This window comes from Musca domestica, unplaced genomic scaffold (genome assembly GCF_030504385.1).
Source record: "Musca domestica strain aabys unplaced genomic scaffold, Musca_domestica.polishedcontigs.V.1.1 79, whole genome shotgun sequence".
Taxonomy (NCBI): Eukaryota; Metazoa; Arthropoda; class Insecta; order Diptera; family Muscidae; genus Musca; species Musca domestica.
In genome coordinates this window covers 2,022,505-2,042,765 of record NW_026712406.1, presented here as the reverse complement: position 1 = coordinate 2,042,765, position 20,261 = coordinate 2,022,505, and the positions used below count along the sequence as shown (strand labels likewise).

Sequence of the window (20,261 nt, the reverse complement as noted above, 5' to 3'; positions counted from 1 at the left end):
GTTTTCCTGGTTTCCTACTTATACTTATTTGAATTACTGCTAAGAATTTAGGCTATACCTACATTTACATAATATTATTAATTGTTTTTTTTTCTCTCTTTTCATTGCAGTTTTTATTGAAACAAATTAAAAATGGCTCTCGCAATTGTACATGATATATATGACTGGTACAGGGATCTCATGGACAACAAAAGTGGTAAGTAAACCCTAAGTGAAGAAATATTTTTTTGCCCTACTGTTAAACATTTCCCTAACTCTTTTAGGATCTTGTAGACATAAGTAGTAATTTGATTTATATTTTTTGTGAGATCTAATATTTTTTTATCGCCTGAAAGTATGCTAATTATCTTTATATATATTTGTGGGGCCAAGTATTAAAAGTTGGCACTCAAGGTGGAAGATGTATTGATATATAAAATATATTTGTGGATATTCCGTAGCCCTACTACACATGATGTTAGGGTCATATGTAAAGTGACTTTTCCCACCATTAAATCTGACATTTTTATAGCATACTTTTAGACGCACCCCAGAATGGTTAATTAAAAAAACGCTTGACATTATGAAAATAATGGAAAGAAAGACATTACTCTTAAATTTACAAATTGTCGGGAGCTCCTCAAAGTATGCTATAAAAATACAATATATAAAATGTGAAAAAATCACTTTATATATGACTCTAATTCAATGTTTAATAACCAAGGACGAACTCTACTTAAATTGAAGATAATCGGTCAAAATTTAGATATTGATCACATGTAAATCTTCGTCCGATTTACGATTTATTGTGCACAAAGTGGAATTTGGCATATACAACGGCCCCGCTCGACAATTTTAATTTTTCCGCACTGGGTTTTATATAGATCCCGCTTCTTAAGCTTTCGAACGAAATAAATAACCAAAAAAACAAAATTTTGGCCAGATGTGTCTTTGGTCTATAGGACTTTTGCTATTGAAAATGGGCTATATAGTTCCATCTTTACGTATAGGCCCCATATGACTGTAACGGCAGACTTAAGGTTTTTTTTGGGTTCTTAGTCACACCGAATTTGCTGTAAGTTGGCAATATGTGTTTCCAGGATGGAGGAAACATACTTGCAGAGAACTGTACATATTGGTTCAAGTTTTAGTATAGAGCCTATATAGCTGCACCTCCTGATGATTTGATTAATAATTTGTGTCACAGCTTTCATCGGATTTAAATTTGGCATTTGGAGTTCGTAATGGACTGACATGGACCTCCACTGCCAGAAAATTGTCCTTGTCCATTTGGTATTTTGACGATCTTAGCTACATTTTCTTAAAATAATTATCTCAAATTCGAAAGTTGGAGTCTCCAATGGGTATTACTTCCCACGGTAAAATATTTTCTGTACATATTCACTTGAAATTTGGAGTTCCTAATAGGCAGATAATCGATTATACAGATCCACATTTTCTTATAGCCCCATTTAACTGTAAGACCTTATATTCTAATTTTTTTTAAATTTTTGCGTAATTTTTAAACTAATTTTTTTTTCCAAATTTTGCGAATTCTTTCCAAATAGTGAGGATATTGAGGGTTCGGCCCACCAGAACTTAGGTTTTTATTTATTCCTTACAACTAAAATATTGCGCTAGAATTAAATTTTACATTTTTGCACGAGATTTTAGATTTTTTATCCCGTTTATATCGATTAAAAAAATTGCCTAAAAGTATGCTTTGTTCTACCTTTCTAGTTGTTCTACCCTTCTAGGATAAATTCCAGAAATAAGAGACTAAACTTGTATCCCCTCAAAAGGAGAGCTCATTGATTTCATCCAGGTCATTTTAGCTTAAGTGTTGTCAGTCTCTCAGATGCTCTGTCGTGACCAGTTTTTAAATATTACACGTTATCCTGTTCCTGTTTTTATATCCTACACCATAAGGTGGTCAGGGTATTATGCCTTTGTGCACTTGTTTGTAACGAGTAAAAGGGAACGAGATAGACCCATAGTTCCTTTCGATGATCTGCATAGAATCACATTCTGAGTCCATTTGTGCATGTCCGTCCGTCTGTCCATGTATTTTTGTAAACAAAGTACAGGTCGCATTTCTTACCCGATCAAGATGAAAGTTTACAATATTGAAATTAGAGATAATCGGTCAATGTTTAGATATAGCTCTCATATATTTATCTTCGTCCGATTTGCCGTTTTATTGTGCTCCAAACGTGTGATATCAGCATATACGAATAAATTAAGCCTGTAAATAAATATGCCATATTTGATCCAAATCAGTTCAGATATAGCTATAGCTCCCATATATTTTGTTCATCCTATTTGTTATTTTTGTCCTCGGCAGTCGTAATATGCACTCTGTAACAACGATATTTGGGGAAATATTACAAATACAGTATAGAAATACCTTTACCAAATTTTATCGAGATCGGTTCAGATTTAGGTATAGCTCCCATATAGATCTTCGTCCGATTTGTTCACTAAACGTGTAATATTAGGCCAAATGTGATGATGGATGGCACTTACGACCAAATTAAGCCTAGAAACAAGTATGTCAAATTTGGTGGAAATCGGTTCAGATATAGCTATAGCTCCCTTATATATTGTTCATCCGGTTTGTAATTTTTTATATAAAGCTCTACACCTTCTTTGCTGATTAAATATTAAGATTATGTAGTTAGGTGTTTAGCCTCAGGATTTTTTCATGTTTTCGCCAATGAGTCAGCCCCCTCACTCAACACTTCAGTTTACAGATAACAAAACATATCAAACCTTTGTTTATGCGATATGATGATGGGTTAAAGATCAACCTTTTAGTGTGGCCATTGATTACTCATATAAACAACTTGACTTTTTACGTAATATTATCGAAGTTATTTTATTTTTGATCTGGCCATCATAAAAATGACCATTGGTAGAAATTTAATGCCCCCCAATGGTGATAAATTTTGTTTTTTTTTTTAGAAATAATGCTTACACGTTTAATATCGGACAGATCGTAAATTTTAATTAGCAGTCGTGGACTATAATCAGCTATTCTGGTGATTAGAAAACAAAGTGAAAATTATTTCTTTATTTCAATATATTTTCGGGCCTTAATGCAACAATGTTTTTTTTGCAAATAAATCAAAAACCATAAAAATCCTATTAAAATATCGATTTTAGGGGCCTGTCCAATAAAACGTGTGCTCAAATGTCTCCTAGATAATATTCTGGTTTGCCTAGTTCTGGAAATTTTGTTTCTTCCTGCTTCGTTACTTTTTTTATTGATTCTTATCCCACATACATATATGGATCAATGCACTGATTTCTTATGCAAAATGGATTTTTGTCATTGACTCGCAATCATTTTTATTAAAATAATTAATTTATTCAAATGACGCATTTTATTATTTTTACTTTTGGTCTTTCACTTTCCCGCAGCCAGGCAATTCCAATGACAAGTTTTCTTATTGACTTCGAAAAACATTTCTAAAGTAATTAATTCATTTCACTATTTTTTTTTTAAATGTGTTTATTGGCATTTGCACTAAAAAGCAGCTGTCTTTATAGTCTTGAACTATTCTATTCCAAGTCTTTAATTTTTCCAATAAATTTATTTTATAACATTGAAATATTAAACAATTTTAGTGCCATCAATACATTCCCGTTAGTCAAGTATTTCGGTAAAAATTCCAATTTGAAATCTTGATCTTGAAAATAAAGGTATACAAACTTGTTTATTATTTGCAACTTAATTTAAAAAACTAGAATTGCTATTGCTATTTTTGTGAAATAAAAATTATTAATAGTATTGAAATATAGGCTAATTAAGCATCATTTTTTATTATGCAGTTGAACAAGGTCACTGTGTCTTTTGTACCTGACACTACTAATTTTAATTCTAGTATTATTGAACTTTTAGAAAGTTGCAAGAATTTTAAAATAATTAATGTCTTATTTAAAACAACGTCAGGCATAAATTTTAATGTCTCATTCTACACCAAAAAATCTTTAAAACCTTTCACTTTGAAGATAACCGAGGAGGATATTAGTAAAATTATTGCACAATGGACCGACATCCAAAACTATTTCAACGGCTACATATGTAAATCCTAGAAGCCATGGCATTTCCAAACCATCGCCAAATTTCGAACACAGACATCGTCAGTGACCTAAATATCAAATTTCAGAATTACAGCTCCATCCTTTCAACCAACACCCAGTTTAGTACCATTTAGTACTTTTCGTGCAAGTATGGTACACATTTTCAAAACCACCGCTAAATCTCGAATGCAGATATCATGAATAACCGCAATATCAAATTTCAGAATTACAGCTCCATCCCTTCACCCAACACCCAATTTAGTACCACTTAGTACTTTTCGTCCAATTATAGTACAAATTTCCAAAACCTACTCTATATCTCAATTCCAGATACCAACACAGACCTCAATATCAATTTTGAGGATTCAAGCAATATCCCTTTACCCAATACCAATTTTAGTACCATTTAGTACTTTTCATACAAATATAGGACGTATTCCCAAACCACCGCCAAATCTCGAACACAGACATCATCAATAACCTAAATATCAAATTTCAGAATTACAGCTCCATTCCTCCACTCAAATCCCAATTTAGTACTTTTCGTCCAATTATGGTACACATTTCCAAAACCACTTCCATATCTCAAATCGAGATACCCACAGAGACCTCAATATCCAATTTGAGGATTTCAGCCCTATTCCTTCATCCAATACAAAATTTAGTACCATTTAGTACTTTTCATACAAATATAGAACGCATTTCCAAACCACCGCTAAATCTCGAACACATATATCATCAATAATCTAAATATCAAATTTCAGGATTACAGCACCTTTCCTTCATCCAACACTCAATTTAGTACCACTTAATACTTTTCGTGCAATTATAGTACAAATTTCCAAAACCTACTCAATATCTCAATTCCAGATACCAACACAGACCTCAATATCAAATTTGAGGATGACAACCCTATCCCTTCACCCAATATCAAATTTAGTACCATTTAGTACTTTTCGTTCAAGTATAGCACGTAGTTCCAAAGCATTGCCAAATGTCGAACACAGATATCATCTGTAATGTAGATATCGAAACTTCAGAATTATGCCATCCCTTCCCCCAACACCCAATTTAGTACCACTTAGTACTTTTCCTTAAAAAATTGGACACATTTTCAAAATACCGTTAAATCTCGAACACAGATACCAACAGAGACCTCAATATCAAATTTGAGAATTTCAGCCCTATCCCTTCGTCCCCTCCAAATCTTGTACACAGACACAGTCAATTATCTAAATATCAAATTTCAGAATATTATCTCTATCCCTCAACCAAGACCACACATACACACTTCCAATTCTCATACCAGATTTCAAGTTTTTAATTCTATCCGCTCACGTAATACCAAATAGATATTTAGTACTATTTTAGAAATTTTCGTATCCTTTAAAGTTCGAATTTCCAAAAACTCTACATCTATCATGCACTTCATCAGTGACTCTCAATCCAAATTTCAGAATTATAGATCATTTCTTTTGTCCAATGCAAAGTATATAATTCTTAATAAATTTTAGTACTTTTCATACCCTTTTAGTCCAAACCTAAAACCCAGCTTAACGTACCCCTACGCACCAAGACGCACTGTCGTGCAAAATTTCAAAATTCTAGCTTCAGCCATTTCGTATGGGTATTGATTCTCAGTTAGTTATTTCACTACCACTATATTTTAACTTTTTTAATTTTTAAAATTCCAAATTAATTTGTTAAATCTCTTCTTTTGCAGATCCTCGTGTAAATGGTTGGCCCATGATGGCCTCACCTGTACCCACATTTTTGCTGTGTGTCTTTTACGCTTATTTTAGTAAATCATTAGGACCCAAGTTAATGGCCAAACGAAAGGCCTTGGATTTAAGAAATGTATTGGTTTGGTATAATCTATTCCAGACCGTGTTCAGTGCGTGGATATTCTACGAGGTAAGACGAACTTACTTCAATAAATCATAATAATTTATATTTTAATATGTAATTTGTTCTTCTATTTTACAGTATTTAATGAGTGGCTGGTGGGGTGATTACAATTTCAAATGTCAACCTGTTGACTACAGCAATAGTCCAAAGGCTTTGAGAGTAAGTATTGGCAAATGTATTTCCATTTTAGTCAAAATCTTCTTCAAACCCTATCATTTTTAAATTATGAGCCATAAAAGCTAACATAAAATCCAAATGCATAAGACATTAAGGGCGACGCATTTCAGTTCTGGTTCTGTCACTCTTTCCTCTTAAAATTGAGGACAGCCAGTTTATAAATATTTTTATTTCTGTAATTAGAATTAAAAAGAGAGAGAGAGACCAAAATGGGTTCATAGTTCAAATATTGTTCAAAACCAGCTTTGAGACAGTTTTACAGCCAATATCTTGTATTTGGTAGTTTTATGTAAAAGAAAATCATCATAAATTATTGAAATATCTTGTAACCATATTTATATCCACATTCTGTGTACATAATTAATTAGATTCTATTTTTACATTGTTAATCGATAGTATTGTATGTAAAGGCCAATAAACTTCAAAGAATTTTTTAGCATATTTTGTTCCCTAAATCGCAACAGATGTCCGTAGTAGAAAGTCTTTTTAATTTTATTATCAGAAATATAAATTGGAATTGGATTCAAATGGAAATATCGTAATATTTTATTTTGTAAATAATCGGGCTGTTTGTGAATTTTTATTGGATGAAAACCTGGTATAAGTCACGTTTACCAGTGGAAATGCGAGAATTTGGCCCATTTGTAAAATTTGTAATAGCAATTAGTTATTCATTTTCGTTTCCATCTCTAAAGTTGATATAGCTATTTTTATACCCACATCTATATGGCTAGATAGGGTATTTATCATTTGATAAGGCAAAAACGTGCCTCATCGAAATAATGGTTTTAGACCCTAGTTCTCTTTGGCCCAATATTCCCAATATTTTTATTAACTTATGCATATTTCCACATTTGCACATATCTCATATAAAGTATAGGAAGTAGTCGATATACTCCAAATATGGCCGTTGTAATATTTTTATCAGTCTTAGGTCAGATACGAATTGCTCAATATTGACCAAATGCTTCGGAATATAAATGAGAAACAAATCGAACTTAATTTTTAGACAATAAATTCCATTAAAATATTTCTTTTGATTGTGAGGTATTTCAAAACCTTCCCTACTAAATATAACTGTTATATTGACTTTACATTTTTACTGAATAGTTTACAAATTTAGAAGAGACAAAACAAATAACATCAGAAAACATTATCTTCGTCCCAACAGGCAAAACTTAAAGTTTCGACTCATTTATTTTCAATTTAATCCAATTAATAATTTTTCCATTTTTTTTAATTTTCAGATGGCAAACATTTGCTGGTGGTATTACATTTCGAAATTCACCGAATTCTTCGATACACTGTTCTTCATTTTGCGCAAGAAGACACAGCATGTATCGACGCTGCATGTCATCCATCACGGCTGTATGCCCTTCTCCGTGTGGATGGGTCTGAAGTTTGCCCCTGGCGGCCATAGTACCTTCTTTGCCTTATTGAACTCCTTTGTACATATTGTTATGTATTTCTATTATATGATCGCTGCCATGGGTCCCAAATATCAAAAGTACATTTGGTGGAAGAAGTATTTGACCACTTTCCAAATGGTAAGCTATCGAAATTGTAAACGTGAGATTTATATTAATTTGTTTTACTGTTCTCCAGGTACAATTTGTTGCTATCTTCACCCATCAATTCCAATTGTTGTTCCGCGAATGTGATTATCCCAAAGGATTCATGGTCTGGATCGGTTTGCATGGCGTTATGTTCCTATTTTTGTTCTCAGATTTCTACAAAACCAAATATACCCGCGCTGCGCAAAAAGTTAAAGCGGCCAATGGCCATGCTAGCGCGTCAGAAAAAGAATACCTCACAAATGGCAAAGCGACTGCCAATGGCAATGGTGTCTATGCCAATGGCAATAGCAATCGTGGAGCATGCATGGTGAGTAAAACAAAAAATGATAAATAAAATTAATTAGCGATGACCGTCTGCCGGACAGACGGACGTCTATGGAAATCACTCTAGCTTCCGAACGAAATGAAGTAGGTTGATAAAATTTTGCTCAAATGTATATTATGTATGCAGGTATTTGGTATTGACAATGAACCATGTAGGTCCTGGAAATGTTTGAAATTTGGTATTTGAAGTTCATAATGGATACTATAGGATATGACGAAAAATTGTCTGCGCAGGTCCACACCTTCGTATAGCCCCCATATAACGACACCTCCCGATATTCGGTATTTTGATAATTTTAGCGACATTATTCCCCGGAATTGTTTCAAATTTGTTATTTGAAGTTCGTAATGGAAACTACAGCCTATGACAGAAAATTGTCTGTGCAGGTCCACGTCTTCGTACCACCACATAACGGTACCCCCCGATATTCCGTATTTTGATGATTTTATAGACATTTTTTACCGGAATTGTTTGGAATTTAGTATTTGAAGTTCGTAATACAACCTATGACAGAAAATTGTCTGTGCAGGTTCATGTCTTCGTATAGCCCCCATATAACGGTACCTCCTGATATTCGGTATTTTGATGACTTTAGCGACATTGTTCACCGATTTTTTTTCGCATTTGAATATTGTAATGGCTTGTGACGTCGTCGTATAGACCCTAATATAACGGCTATATTCGGTATTTTTAAGATTTTAACAGAATTTTTAACGGATTTTTTTTTTTTGAAAATTGCCAAATTCGTTCCAAATGGTGGAGGGTATTCACAGCTTTTTTATTTGTTATTTTAGACATTTACAGTTTTTAGTGGGCAGAAATCTCCTTGCGTAAAATTGGCAATATAAGTCATCATCTTGTAAAAAGTCTCTGGCTTATGAAAACGCCCAGATCGAATTATTTCTCATATAATTAAGTAATACTTGAGACTCATATGATATGTTTGTTTCACATCACAATTTCATATCGGCTCGGCGGACTTTTTGTTATGGCATTTCCAAAGAATTCGACATTTCCAAATTAAATATTGAACTTAAGAACACTTTCCATGGTGATCCTGCCAAAGACCTGTTACGCACCCCTTTTTCCTGGAGTATTTCATATTTGTTTTTTGTTTTCTTTCTTTCAATATCTCCCTCTTTGTGAATATGTATCGAAAGAAATGAATTCCCAAGCCCATTAGCATTTTTTGCGTGGAAACTTTTGCCGGCTACACTGAATAACAATTCGTAACATGCCTATTAAAAAATTCATTGCAATTTTATGGGTTTTATCGTACCGTTTTGCAATTAACCACCACTGACCGAGCGGCTGTTAAAGTGTTGGTGACCATTTGGCAATCATTTACCAACAAATAAAACAACACATTAAAAAATGTGTGAATATCAAATTAACAAATCAATCAAGTCATCAATGAATGGATTTGACAAAACCTCCAATGACCTTCAAATGTTTGTGTGTACACGATCAATAACCTTTGAGCCCTACAAATGTGTGATTTTTATAAACAAAAATAAATATCAAAAAAACCATACTCACACCCCTAACGATTGGGGAGAGGGGTACGTACATATGGACAATATGTTTAGGTTTTATCCAAGACAGTCTCTGCTGCAAATACCAGCCAAATAGTATCATCCATGCATGCATTAGTTTTGTTGTCGTTGTTGCTTAAATTATTACAAAATATCATGTTGAGTTTTTGTTTTTTTGATTCTGATTTCGAAAAGGCGTGGCAATGAAACTTTGCAAGTTGTTTACTTTTTTTTTTTTAAACGGGCGAGGAAGATAAGGAGTGATATCTCCCTATCTTTCTAATTGAATTCAAGCAAATGACGGCCAAGTGTTGGAAATTATTAGAAAAGTACATGGGTCCGGTTTAACACCACTGTGTTAATTAAATACAATTAGACACAATAACAACAAAGTGAATTTTATGTAGAAAAAAATCTGAAATAATGGAAACTACTTACTTTTGGTTTTGGTTATGATATTTTACGTATATTGAAAATAAATATTACGCAAACAAAAAAATATATATTCTAATAGCTGGCAAAGTTCAACGGGAGAGAAAGACACAGGCAATGGAAAATTATACCATGATTGCCTAACGTCTAATTTGAAGTGCGCTGTGTTGCTCATATATTGCCTTCATAAATCCACAAAGTTTCCATTTTCCATTTTGTGCATGTAATGTGTGCAATGCAATTATTGTTTCTATTTTATAATATTGAATTTTAAATATCTACGTAAGCCGTCGATTTTTTTTTTGTTTTGTTTAACCTAAGTCTGGACTTTATTTATTTCTTCTTCTCGGGGTTTTGTAATATTGTCTTTTGTTCAGCCAAGCATTAAGGCGACGTGATTATAAATTCTGAAAATTTTTTTCCTTCGCTCTTTTGAAGAATGCTCATATATTCCCCCTTTTAGCATTGGCGTATTTGGGCAAAGTGTGATGATCTTTGGAGCGAATAAAACCTCCACGTGCTGTGTGGTGATACAATGACCAACAGGGTGTTTGCTAATTCCATTAGACCATGGCGCACATAGAAATTATTTTATAGGCATAATTCACTGTGTGTTTTATAAATTTGAGAAGACTTTTATTTCATACGCGTTTGTTGTGGCTTAATTAAATTTGGAAGTTGAATTTTTTAATTGAAATAAAGTGGGAGTGGCATGCTACTAGGGTTGGCAAACATTTCTTCAACTAAGTGATTAAAATATTTTTTTAGTTATGCAAAGATCAAGGTAGATTGGTATATGCTTCACGTTCCTTTTCATACAATCTCATATTTTTTGTAAATTTAAACGACATCTTCTTTTTGTACTAGCAAGTACCCGTTCATACCTTCAAGCCACAATTTGCTCAGTTTGACATTTTTTTTGAATCAAAGCTTCATACATCGTACTGAGACTTGAGACTTTCAAGGTTTTGTTATTATTATTCAAGTTTTTAACATAACATTTGTAACATTTCTGAATATTCCCACAAAGTATTTATATTCTTTATCAGCATAAAATTCTATGTCGATTTAGCGAAGTCCTCCGTCTGTCCATCTGTGGAAATCTCTCTAGCTTCCGAACGAAATGAAGTAGGTTGATAAACTTTTACTCAAATGTATATTATGTCTGCAGGACTTTTGATATTGAAAATGGGTCATGTAGGTCCATGTTTTGGTATAGACCCCATATAATGGTACCTCCCTATTTTCGGTATTTTGATGATTTTAGCGACGTTATTAACCGGAATTGTTTCAAATTTGGTATTTGAATTTCGTAATGGATACTACAGCCTATGACAGAAAATTGTCTGTGCAGGAGCATGTTTTGGTATAACGGATACATTCGGTATTTTGAAGATTTTAACAGAACTTATAACGGATTTTTTTGAAGATAGACAAATTGTATCCAAATGGTGGAGGATATTCAAAGTTCGTTCCGGCTACACTTGTAGTTTTTTTTACTTGTCCTTTTTTCGGAAAAAATAATAGGAATATGTTTACCTTTTGCACCAAGAAGTCCTCTTGGAAATCTTTCCTTTTAAAGTTTACCCACATCCAATTTTTCTGTCCAAACCTATTTCAAAGTCTCCATATGTAAACCCTAGAAATCAAAAGTGACGTCAATATCAATTACCAATTCTCATAGCCACAGACATCAACAGTGACATCCGTATCAAAATTCAGGATTTCACCTCAATTCCTTCACTTAATACTGAATTCTGTATTTTTGTACAATTATGGTACACATCTCCAAAACTACTTTTATATTTCAATTCCAGATACCACCAGAAACCTCAATACCAAATTTGGGGATTCCAATTCTATCCCTTCACTCAAATACTAAATTTAGTACTTTTCATACAAATATAGATCTCAAAACCGTTCCATATCTCAATCCTAGACACCAATAGTTATCGGAATATCAATCAATCAATCCCTTCACCCAATACCAAAAGAAATAAAGGACGCATTTCTGAAACAACCATTATATCTTAATTCTGAATACCATCAGTAACTAAATACCAAATTTCAGAATTGTATCTGCCAAATACAGTACTATACCTCCATGTGTCCAGGCTACATATGACCAGCGACCCTAACACCAAATTTCAGATTTCAAGCACTATCTGTTCACCCATTACCAAATTGTAGTAAATATAGTACTATTTAGTACTTTTCGCTCACTAATGCCAGATTTAAGACTTCCAACACAATACCTTACCCAAATGCCAAATTTTGTACCATTTAGTACTTTTTAGATTTAGATTTTAATCACTATATGTTCATACAATACCAAATATTGTACTATTTTGTATTTTTCGTGCACTTCGTGAAGTAAACATTTCCAAAAGCACCCCTTTATCACAAACCTACCAATAAAAGGGACACAACTTGCTGTTCAACCTTGATTCCCATACCAAATTTTTAGTTTTTAGCCCTAATCTTCACTTAATACCAAATGTTACCATTTTAGAAGTTTGGTTCCTTTTCGTAACCTTAAAGTTCGAATTTCCAAAAAACCTTTTGAAAATCTATCCTGGACTCCATTAGTGACTCTCATTCCAAATTTCTTAGGGTTGGAATTTTAATTCGTAAGAAACGGACTAGATTTTACCATCCTTTACTAGGAATACTTGGAACTTGAAACATTTCTAATTCTTTACCAAAAAAATTCTTAGTGTTTTTCAACTCAAAATTAATTGCTTTTTTTTTAATTTCTCTTTGCAGCCTGTAATGGAAGACGAAGTTGAAACCACAATACAGACAAATGGTCATTTGAAAAATGGCCATTACAAGAACGGTTATGCCAACGGCGGTGGCGATCACATACTCAAGGAAGGTGTTATCTCATCTAACGAAGCTATTCTTAATTCAGATACCAGTAGCTCTAGTCTTCACCAGAGAAAAGTCAAATAAGATAGAACAACAAGAAACACACACACATACACACAACACAACCACTCGATTTAAGCCTATTAAAATATTTAAATTAATTTTACATAGTTTTTAGCAACAAATTATATACAAAACACAAGAAAAATAAGAAAGAAAGAAATTAAAAACAAAACAAAAACAAATGGAATGAAGAAAACTATAAATTATATATTATATAATTTCTTATTTATATAAAAAACATAAAACAAAAAGAAAGAAAAAAAAAAACAATCAATCATATTTAAGTGTGTAAAAACAAAAAAACCATCCACCACCACATGCAACACAATACCTACCTACCTACCAACACATTTATTATTGTTAAGGGTATTTGAAGATGAGAATGAGAAACTACCACTACTCTCTCTTTGTATCTCTCTCTCTGGAGCAGCATTACTAAACTCTACTTTACAATCCTTAAAGAACAGCAATCAAAACGAAACATTTAACAATCATCATTGAAACCCCATATAAACATCCATCTACCTACCCACCACTCATCGACCTCTCCTCCCCCCGACCGCCTTCTCTTATTATCATTTAATGTCTTTGTCTTTTTGTAAATTATTATAAGCTAAAGAAACCAACCCCTCCCACAATATTCTCCTCCTTTTGCTAGAACAAAGAAAATACAAAAAAAAAAAAAAGGATTAAGCGAACAAACATTGTTTTTTATAATAAGTTTTTGTATACAAACAACAACAACTACAAACTATATTTAAAGAAAATTGTATCTTTTTTCTTTTGTAAATGGTCAAACTAATAATAATTTCTTAATTTCTAAACAAAAAATTGCTAACAACAAGAAAATAAATAAATAAATGACAAGATTTTATAAAATCTTTATAAATTTTATAAAAACCAAAAAAAAAAAAAAAAACAAAACAAAATCAAGTTGTATAATGATGCTTAAATGTTGTATTTAGTATGTATTATTGTTAGTCTCTCATCGTTAGTTATATCGTTTGCAAACGGTTGCCTTTTTTAAGTTCAAAAAAAAATTAATATTAATTGTTAATTAGAAACACACACATAGGTAATGATGTATACAATGTAGTCGGTGTGTTCTTGTGTGCACATACACATCACATTCGAATTTAGCTAGGATGTGAACATGTTTCAATTCACAGAAAAAATAACAAGCAGGCTGTATATGTTTTAGCTTTTTCCATTTTTTTCAATTTCTATGTTCTGTTAAACAATTTTTAATTTATAAAGAAAGGAAAGTTTTATTTTTTATGACGGGATGTTGCCTGTCGGTACACTAAATAAAAATGGACCTTTTTAGACCATAGGGCGGTGTTATTGTCGAAGTTATAATTTTATTGCTCCACAATGACAGGCTAAAGATTTCTAAATCAATTGAAACGACTTACAGGTTTTTAATTGATCTAATTTCGGGATATATTCAACAGATTACGGATAAAGAGATGGCATTACCTAAATTTACACCAATTTTTTTAACTTAATATTTAATATTTTTTAATATTCGATGACTGTATTATTTGAAATCTAGACCTGAATTTAGTACATTTCGATAAGGCAACCTGAGACCACTTTTCCTCTTTGATAATCGATCATCCATTAAAGTTCACCTTCTAATGACATGTATGTAATAAAAATGCATCGTCACAGTCTTTCATACATATGAAATATATGCATGACCAAATCCAGTTAAAAAATCGTCATAAGATTGTCGTTATAAATTGAAAATGAACAAATCTTTCTACAATAAAAGAGTTGAGATTTTTTTCACAAATTTTGCCGTCGAATATTTTTTGTAAGAGCTTTTGATTTTTTAGAGTTCTGTTTTAAAAATGAAGTAGAACCATAGATTAGTTTGTTTCAGAAATACGGAATGTGATAAAAGCCGATTAGATTGTGAAATTATGTAAAGTTTAGTAGTCCTTTGATGAGAAACGTATATTTCTAATAAAATTATATTTAAAAAATTCAATGGCAGTTTTCATGAAAGTCGTTGTCACAATAAGATATAACAAATCGAATTATGCCAAGAAGGGTCAAAATTGTTTCCATAACTTACCCGCTAGTTTTCTTTAAGTTCACCCAACGTGAGCTGGTGAGATGGCTTCTTTATCCTTCCAAAGAAGATTTGTTTTTCTTTCTTAAGGAGAATTTTCGCCACCAAGAGATGGTATTTAGGTTACTTTGCAAATTCCAATTGTTTGTTTTAGGGCATAAATGTATTTTTGCATTTATCAAATCCTTGGTCGAAGGGCTTTAAGGTTATTTAGATAATGAATCGTTTTTTTTGACTTGCCTGCATTAAGATTTTAGTGCCGACGTGTCCCCTTTTTCGAATTCCATTTTCGACGACTTGCATAGGTGTCATATCTAGGTAATTGCCAGTAAGGGTCAGACTGTTCATTGGTTCCTCAAAGCCCCCCACATCCAAAATAGTGAGGATTTTCTTACTTTGCACATCGGTGAGCTGAAACGTTCTGTTACATTTTCAACGGAATTGCCTAGAATATTTAATTTTAGTAAGCAATGGTACACTAAAGGTATGGTAGAGCTACCAGCTAATTACAATATTTTTCTGAATGCGTTTGACTTCTGGCGAATTTGTATCTGTATTTTCTGCTTTAAAATGTTCACAAAAATAATTGGAAGAAACGCAATGGAATTGAAATAAAATTCAGGCATTTTATTCAGGCAATGCCGGTCGCATTTATTGCCCGATCGAGATGACATTTTTCAAACATAATTTATTTGGCCCAAGGACGAACCCTATTGAAATGGTTAATCGGTTAAAATTTAGGTATGGCTGCCATATATATTTTCAACTGATTTCGGGTTAATTGTGCACCAAATGGCCAATATCAGTCCAAATGTCCTGAATTTTGGCACATCCGACGGAGTTCAGTCAAGAAGCAAGTGCATCAAATTCGGTGGAAATCGGTTTAGTTATAGCTATAGCTAACATATATATGTTTCACCTGGTTTGGGGTTTTAGGTCCCTCACATGTAAAATATGGACTCCCCAACAATGATCTTTGGTACCAGATATCAGAAACAGCTCAGAAATAAGTGCCTAAAATTTTGTCAAGATCGTTTCAGATTTGGATATAGCTCCCATATACATCTTTATTCGATTTCAGGTTTATTGTGCACCAAATGGCTAATATAAACCCAAATGGACTGAATTTTGGTACTTAAGACGAAATATATGTAATATCAGCTCAAATTGGATTCCATTTGGTGAAACTCCGGTCCGGTATATCTATTGCTCCAATAAATATTTTTTTATATAATTCTTATCGAAGTCCTATCATGCACTATACAGCAATATTATTTGGTACTAGAGGGACAAAATTTATTGAAAATCGATTCAGAGTTGGATATAGTTCCCAAATTGTGACAACTCTAAAGCCATGATACGCATTCAAATAAGGTTCATAGTTGGTATGATCTACTTCACATAAATACCCAATATAAAGTTTTTTTTTTTTGTTACGGGAGCTCTACTTAATATGGCCCGCCCGACTTATATATATATATATGAAAAAACAATTCTTTGAAAAAGAAAAATAAATTAAAAAAAAAAAACACATGTTGAATTGTGGCTATATCCGAAAAAAGGACCTCATCTGTGAAAATGGTCTTCCACCATAATATAATCAATTATGAATTCTGAATATCAAATAGAAGGAGATATTTGTGTCATTTTGAAAATAAGAACTCTCCTCCGCTTAAATTTAGTTCCCCACCCTTGGTCTATACATGGTCGGCCAGTGGCCTTACTCGACAATTAAGACAGAATTGTGATTTGAAATTCAAAGAGAGGTAAATCACAATTGTGCAAAAATTACTAATGCCATGTTTACGTTAGAACTTCTTGCAGGGTTAACCTACTTCAACATAATTTTTTTTGAAGTATTAGTAAGGGGGTCCAGTGGGTTAACTCATTTATATTAAACGTTCTGTAAGATTATTTTCAAATTCAACTACTATGTTTATGGTCAAGGCCTATTGTATAGGCCTTGTTCCCATCCAATTATGCTATTCATTTTGAAAGAACAATTTGTTGTTTTGAAGATAACACCAAGAAGGCATTTAATATAGGGTTTGATGGGTTGTTTTATATAAAACTAAAATTAACATAACTGGGATCATTAAGACTCTCTTAATAACAAAAATACAAAGCCTCGTTATGGCGCTGTGTAGATTTACGCACGAAATTTCATTTCATAAACATGTCAGAACCAAAAAAGGTTAAATGTCAGCGATTGACTTGAATTTCCGTAAAGGCCATAAATGCCACTTGTGTGATCAAGTTCTATTCTTTTATTTTGTCACCTTTATTACAGCGCAAATATAACCGGTCTTTTTCGAATAAGTAATTTTAATAAAATCAGCCTAGATTTGAATGGGAAAACCCACGTTTTTTTATTTATTATTTTTTTTGTTAACCAAATATAGGCTCTTCTATTTGTTTCAGAACGAAATTTAAACTTGTTTTTCAATTTTTTTAAAGAACATGCATATTTGGTGGATATGATTTGAAATTATATTTTTATGAAGAATAATTTATTAGAACTCGTAAAATGGCAAAACATAAAATTCTGGAAAAATACAAATCAAGGTCAAGGTCTTTTTCTTTTGGGAAGTTATTTTAATTATTTACATTGTAAATATCTGCAAGCTGATTACCGATTATTGAACAAAAAAAAAAAAACATGAAATGGGTGTTTTTGAAAACATAACAATGTTGTTAAGAAGTTACAGAATAGGGCCCCTAAAATATGATACGATATTTGTCCATGTTTTTTTTTAAGTTGAGAATTGAGGCAATATGAAATAAGTACGTAATGGAAAGTGGAGAACATTTTTAGTATACGGTAGACCATGGCTAGAATGGTCATTTTTATACCCTACACCACATAGTGGTAAGGGTATTATGTCTTTGTGCATTTGTTTGTAACATGAAGGAGGAAGCGAGATAGAGCCATAGTTCCTTTTGATGATCTCCATAGAATCACTTTCTGAGTTGAATTATGCATGTCAGTCCGTCCGTCTGTCCATGTATTCTTGTGAACAAAGTGCAGGTCGCATTTATTATCCGATTGAGATGAAATTTTGCACAAATCATTTGTTTGGCCCAAGGACGAACCCTATTGAAATTGAAGATAATCGGTAAAAATTTAGATATTGCTCCTATATGTATCTTCGTCCGATTTGCCTTTTATTGTGCACCAAACGTGTAATATCAGCCCGAATAGTATGGAATTTTGCACATAAAACCAAATTAGGCCTGAAAATAAGTATGCCAAATTTGATTGAAATCGGTTCAGATATAGCTATAGCTCCCATATATATTTTGTTCATCAGATTTGCTATTTTTGTCCTCCGCAGTCGTAATATGCACTCTGTAGCAACAATATTTGATGAAATATATCAAATGCAGCTCAGAAATACTTTTGCTAAATTTTATCAAGATCGGTTCAGATTTGGATATAGCTCCCATATATAACTTCGTCCGATTTACTTTTTATTGTCCACCAAACGTCTAATATTTGCCCAAATGGATGAAATTTGGCACTTACTACCGAATTGAGTCTAGAAGCTAGTATGCCAAATTTGGTGAAGATCGGTTCAGATATAGCTATAGCTCCAATATATTGTTCATCCGATTTCTTGTATTTGTTACCCACAGTCGTAATATGCACTCCGTAATAACGATATTCAGGGAAATATATCAAATACAGCTCAGAAATATTTTTTCCAAAATTTACCGAGATGAGTTCAGATTTGTATATAGCTCCCACATATATCTTTATCTGATTTCAAATTAATTTTGCACCGAATGGGCAAAACAAGTCCGAATTTAAAAGATACAAATGCTTCGGCATATTTTGATTTTAGAACTTTAAATTATAATTATAATCATAGCGTGTATGATTAAATTCTCCCATAAAAAACTTTTAATTGTTATGTGGAGCTCTACAAAATTAGCAAAGTGGTGTAGGGTATCAAAAAGTCGGGCCCAAATATATTTTTTTTTAATTTTGCTGTACAGTTGAGGTTTAGAAACACAAATAATTTTGGGTTTTCCAACATCAAGTGCAGAGAAAAGTTCTAAAAAATTCAAAAACAAAAAAAATCTTTGTATACAGAATATTCAAATAGACAACAATGAAAAAGTGAACCGCCGAGTCTAAAAAGGTCCAATACCATCTAAACTATTTAAATAAATAACGCAGTAACTATAAACCACCTAAACTTGTTTTGATACTAAAAAGAAAAATGAATAAATAAATGCTTCTTTTTCTAAAATCTTTATAAAATTGTTATAAATTCGTTTGTTTTTATTTATTGTTATGTTTAAATTAAAAACTATATTTTTTACATACAATCATACAAACGTATGTGTACAATCGTTTTTTAATATAAGCAACAACAAAAATACATACACTTTTTGATACATAATTATATTAAAATACAAAAACAAAAAAATACAACAACAAACGGACCAGGATTATTTGTATTTGAAAATTAGCATAGACGAGACAGTCATTTGTTTGTAGCTAAACTAAAAAAAAAAAAAAAAACAAAAACACAATAGAAAACATTAAAATTTAAGACAAATTTTATAATAAAATAATAATAAAAAACCCACAACTCTAATAAATTGTTCGCTAATAAAATTAAATGAAATTCTTTTTATAACAAATTGCGTATTAAAAATATAGTAAAATATGACTCTAATAGTAGACAGTTTGACTGTTTGCTATCAAAAGTCCACACTTTGAAAATACATTTTCCTATATAGCCGCTTTAAAGAACAAAATAAAAAAAAATAATTTTAAAAACAATTGTTTTGATTTCGAAATCAAATCAGATAAAATCAGAGCATTTATTTAAGAAGAAAAAAAAGAAAAGCTATGTCTAAAACAATATGAAAATGAAATAAAGAGAAAACTAAACAAGAACACTATATAACATGTATTTTTATTGGGAATTTTATTAAATTCTTGATTCAATGTTTTCGTTTAAGAGCTAAAAAGGGTTTTTGTAACACAATACCAATGACATGATTTTTGCTGGTTACTTTTTATGGAAATGAATAGTTTAATACTTAATTATTAATTTTAATTTAATTGTTTTTAAATGTTTGGCAAATATCGTTTTTCTAATATTTGAATGTGAAATGGGTACAATTTTTAATATTTTCTATTATTAATAATTTCAATTTTATTATTAACATTTTAAATTTTAGTTACAGAAGAAAAGAAAATTAAGTGGGTC

At 31.9% G+C, this 20,261-nt stretch overlaps 1 protein-coding gene across 3 annotated transcripts in view; it reads left to right on the top strand.

Moving 5' to 3' along the window:
* The window catches only part of LOC131806526 (elongation of very long chain fatty acids protein AAEL008004-like), a 66,374-nt gene extending 48,676 nt beyond the window's left edge, over positions 1-17,698 (top strand). For all 3 annotated transcript variants that reach the window (XM_059130663.1, XM_059130661.1, XM_059130662.1), the window contains exons 3-8: positions 111-196; positions 5,789-5,979; positions 6,052-6,132; positions 7,398-7,697; positions 7,756-8,034; positions 12,786-17,698. In XM_059130663.1, the coding sequence (XP_058986646.1) occupies positions 133-196; positions 5,789-5,979; positions 6,052-6,132; positions 7,398-7,697; positions 7,756-8,034; positions 12,786-12,974 (1,104 nt within the window). In that variant the 5' untranslated portion in view covers positions 111-132 and the 3' untranslated portion in view covers positions 12,975-17,698. The remainder of the gene's footprint in view (positions 1-110; positions 197-5,788; positions 5,980-6,051; positions 6,133-7,397; positions 7,698-7,755; positions 8,035-12,785) is intronic.
* Positions 17,699-20,261: the final 2,563 nt, after the last annotated feature.